The sequence below is a fragment of the Bidens hawaiensis genome, unplaced genomic scaffold (assembly GCF_021521415.1).
Source record: "Bidens hawaiensis isolate Kalapana, Puna unplaced genomic scaffold, B.hawaiensis_p1.1 tig00044736_1, whole genome shotgun sequence".
NCBI classification, from domain to species: Eukaryota; Viridiplantae; Streptophyta; class Magnoliopsida; order Asterales; family Asteraceae; genus Bidens; species Bidens hawaiensis.
The window spans coordinates 1-4,618 of NW_027497947.1; the positions used below are offsets into that span (position 1 = coordinate 1).

Sequence of the window (4,618 nt, forward strand, 5' to 3'; positions counted from 1 at the left end):
AGAATGATCAATTTGGTGGGGTTTCTTGAATAAATAATTGATTACACTTAAATAAAATTAAATTCCAAATTAATATATATATATTTTTAATAAGTTAATAAACTTTAACTCAACTAGTATTGAAAGGACGTGAAGATTTGGACTAAAGATCACAAGGTCTTATGTTCAAAACCAATTCCAATCGGGTTATACTGGAATGAGCCTTTAGGCGACATGTTTTTTTCGGAATATGATATGGTGGGTTTAGGCTACCATCACGGGCGTATGTATGTGATCTCTTTTTTTTCATTGAATTACCTCGGGTAACCTTGTTTTGTTTGTTGGTTGTTCAAAAAAAATAATATACTTTTTTGGGTGGTATCTTAGTCAAAAGTTTATATAAATTTTGTTTATAATTTTAGTTTGGTGCATTTTAGATGTTTTGTTAATAATCAATTGTTTTATTATTATTATTATATTCAAAACATGTATCATAAGGCGTGCAACACCTTATTAGATGACTTATGCTAACATAAGGATAAGTGAAGTTGTTACCCATATGTATTAGCTACTTCAATGGTATGAAATTAATTATGGATGGTATTAAGAGAATATGAATTTTTAGAACATAACAAAACCTAAAACTAGCTTTGTTTGTTCCCTATCAACATCAAACCGCAATTGATTTGGTTGTATACTTGCATAAAGAAGAAAACATTAGGTATAACATCCTAACCAAGGATGCAAAAACAAATTGCTTATGTATGATTATACTTGTCACATGTCATTTGAGTAACTTAAGGTTAACAATATTTGACATGTTATTTATTTATTTTTTAGGGATTGATTCAATCACCATAAACATAAAAGAAAAAAGCATGACATTAATTGGAACCGTCGATGCAACAAGTGCCATAAGCAAACTTCGAAAACTTTGGCCTGCGTATTTAGTTTCCGTGGGGCCTGCTAAAGAGCTCGAAAAAAAAGAGCCCCAAAAAGAAGAAGAGAAGAAAGAAGAGCCGAAGAAAGAGGAGCCAAAGAAGGAAGACGAAAAGAAAGAGGAGCCAAAGAAAGAAGAAGACGAGAAGAAAGAAGAGCCCAATAAAGAGGAAAACAAAGAAGAGCCCAAGAAAGACGAGCCTAAAAAAGAAGACGACAAAAAAGAAGAAGCCCAAAAAGAAGAACCGAAGAAAGATGAGCCTAAAGAAGAGAAGAAAGCTGTCCCACAAGAGCAAATTGTAGGAAGAATTATGCCATGTAGACCGTATTACCCTCCTATGCATACTTACTATAACTATCAACCACCTCACTACCATAGCATTGAGGAGAACCCAAATGCATGTGTAATTTGTTGAATTAAGTTGCAACTAAAGATGCACTAAAGTGTTTCCTTTAAATCTTTTAAGAGGTTGTTATTAGCATTATTTTGATGCAAATTTAACGCATAGATAACCCCTATAAGTCAGAAGGCCTTTTTTTTAAAAAAAAAGTGGCATGCTTTAATCGGGAATATTTTGATAAAGTTGAAGAAGACGATAATAAAAAAAACTCGTGTTTGTATTTTTCATAATTGTATGATGTAAATACATGGTATTATATCGATTAAATGTGTTTTATCTCATCACTCTAACACTAAACACCCATTTTTATCGTTATGTGTGCGCGTATCTAATACTTTGATTTATAAACTTCTACAGTATTTTTACTTTTTTTATATTTTCTTGAGATATAACATGATAAGCTTTTATATACGAGATAGGATTATAATAGTAAGAGTTGTATTATGAAATTATTGTAGTGATCTATACTAATATAATCCTTTAACCCAATTATTGATCAACTTGTCTCTCAATTTGTCCCTTTTTCGCGTGTAATGAAACAATTTTTCGTTCAAGTAACCAATGTTGCAAAGGTCGCTAAGCGGTCCCTAGGCGGCCGACCCCCTTGGAGGGAGTACTCGGAGAGTACTCGGACGTGATAAATGTAAAGAAAATTAACTTTTGGGTAATATATATATATATATATATATATATATATATATATATATATATATTTCAAATATCATAAGTTTACTAATATTTATAACAAAATAAGTGAATATCAATATAAATAAGAGAAATACATTTTTAAATACTAAATTATTCTAAAAATTGTTAATCGTTAATTAAAAAATGATATTTTTTCTTTAATACTATATAAATACGAATTATGTTGTATTTTCAAGTCAAAATAGGCCCAAGTTAACCGACTAAATGTATTTCTGGCTGATGTTGACAACCTGAGAGCAACTTTTAGTAACTAGACGGAGTTAAAGAAACTCCCCTCGGCACCATACCTTGTAGCGAGTACTTGGAAAGTATTCGGCCTTGTAGACCTACTTTTACAACATTGCAAGTAACCCAATCTTACTCACAACTATTCGTTCTCAATACTCTACTAATATCCTGAGATTAAAGGCTTTGACTATTGACGCATCCCTGGGCCCTATACGTTGCGTATAGGGTTTATTAAAAGCAGCACTAGCGGAACTGCAAGGAATGTTGGACCATGTGCATTATACACTGTTTAATGCCATGTACGCAACGCATAAGGTTACTGGAAATTCTTTTAAGTTGTTTTGAGATGATTTTGAGTATACACGAGTGATATTTGTGAGGTTTTGGGTATTAAGTAAAAGTTGAAAAACTTTATAGTTGTTTTTTATTAAATTTGTTAACGTTATATATAAATTCAACTCTCGAACATGTTATAATTAGAGGTGCACAAAAAAACCGGACCAAAAAAAAACCAGAACCATTTTTTTTATACTTAGGTTTTTAATACTCGAATTCGTACCCGACCCTACCCGTAGGGTACAAATAGAGTATGTATTTCAGTACTAAAACCCGAGCCGGACTTGATTTGTACCCGGTAATACCCGAAAACCCGAACCGGATTTTTCCAATGCCCGATCTTTACCCGAAAAATACCTTAAAAAGTGAAACCTTTTAAAAGTTCAATTTATACTCGAAAACAAACCCGAAAATATGGTTTTTACAATACCCAAAAAATAGGGTATTCAAATACCCGGTTTTAGAATACCCGACGCGAACCCGATGCATAAGGTATGGTTTTTAGAGACAATAGCCAGACCCGATTACCAATACCCGGTCATACCAGAACCCGGTTCCATACACTGAGCTGGGTATTTGAAAAACCCGATATGTGCACCTATAGTTATAATCGAACTCAAACACCAACCAATATCCGGTCTTTCCGGTCACCGAAGATGAAGAAGATGAATATGTAGGTGAAGAAGTTAGGGATAATCAAAATTTGAACGAGCCAGATAAGAAAATAAAAAAACCGTCTGGAGAGACTGCTTTTTACAAAAGGATTTAAATAACAGATTTGGACGAAACCCCCAAGATTTTCAAAAATATGGTCGGTTTGTCAGAGTCATGCCAAGTATCAAATTTTAATTGATTCTTGAATCTCGTCGGTTATATTTGCTATGTGTCGGCTCAGTACAAATTCATTGGGTTATTTTGAGAATCTGATGACTTTTTGGATTTTTTTTCTCTCTCTCTTCATTTGGGTCTTTTTGGGAATTTTTTTAAGTATCAAAATAGAAAAGTCAATATCAAAACCAAAAGTGTCACACCCCGATCAAAGGCGGCGGAACATGCCGTGATGCGACGGATTGGTCATAAGCGCATGACACTATTTAAAGCGACAATATTTAACAACTCATTTAATTTCACAACATTAAAATGTCACATAACAATATTCATAGAATAATCATAACAAAATATAGCAAGTAATATATTGTTCATTTTTGCTAATACCCTGACGGTCTTTGATAGCGTTTTCTCCAAGTCTCGAGTCAACCAAAAGTCAAACCTATAACATTGCATAAAATAAAGTTTATCAATACAAAGGTTGGTGAGCAATTCATAGTTTTTGAACAATATGTATATAATAAGAAATTTCCACAACTTGTATACGAAACAGTAAATAATATCAATAAATTTGGATAATGAAATCGTTAATAAGAATACATTAACGACACCTTGCTATGAGTGGATGCCAAATAGACTAGGATTTATATGTAACCGTTAATAAGTATACATTAACGACACCTTGCTATAAGGGGTTGCCAAATAGACTAAGATTTATAGATCAGCCAACCAAAAGCGGTAAACACATACGCATATAAGCATGTAAGCATAGAACACCAAATCGAGCATTTATTTAGGTAAAGTATACATTAAAGTTTGTGGTTTAAGACTCAAGTATAAAACATTTAGTTGAATAAGTATACAATATCACCCCAAAACGAAAGATGGAAAATGGGGTATGAAAGTACTCACATTCAAGTATAAAACTTGGTCGGTAAAAGACTGGAAATGGAAGGACGAGTCTAACGAGAAAAGCCTAAATAAAAGTAAAAGCCTTGAATTATAAAGGTTGTTTTAGGAAAGCTTTAAAATAAAAGATAAGAGCTTTAAACAATTAAAGTTTAATGTTTAAAATGTAACTATTTAAGAAATTATAATAATAACTCTTTATAAATGTAAGTTTGCTCAAAACCGGGTTAAAGTATCTAACCTTAATATTTACTCAACTTATGTTAAATAATAAGGTGGGTAAAAATGCT

At 32.3% G+C, this 4,618-nt stretch overlaps 1 protein-coding gene across 1 annotated transcript; it reads left to right on the forward strand.

Moving 5' to 3' along the window:
- The first annotated feature begins 690 nt into the window (after positions 1–690).
- Positions 691–1,824, forward strand: LOC143595152 (uncharacterized). Its single transcript, XM_077074259.1, has one exon. The coding sequence runs from the start codon at positions 744–746 to the stop codon at positions 1,332–1,334; it is 591 nt and encodes a 196-aa protein (XP_076930374.1). The 5' UTR covers positions 691–743; the 3' UTR covers positions 1,335–1,824.
- The last annotated feature ends 2,794 nt before the right edge of the window (positions 1,825–4,618 follow it).

What these genes read in the sequence shown, in the direction of transcription:
- LOC143595152 (XM_077074259.1), top strand. Translation starts at nt 744, where the DNA reads ATGATTATACTTGTCACATGTCATTTGAGTAACTTAAGGTTAACAATA.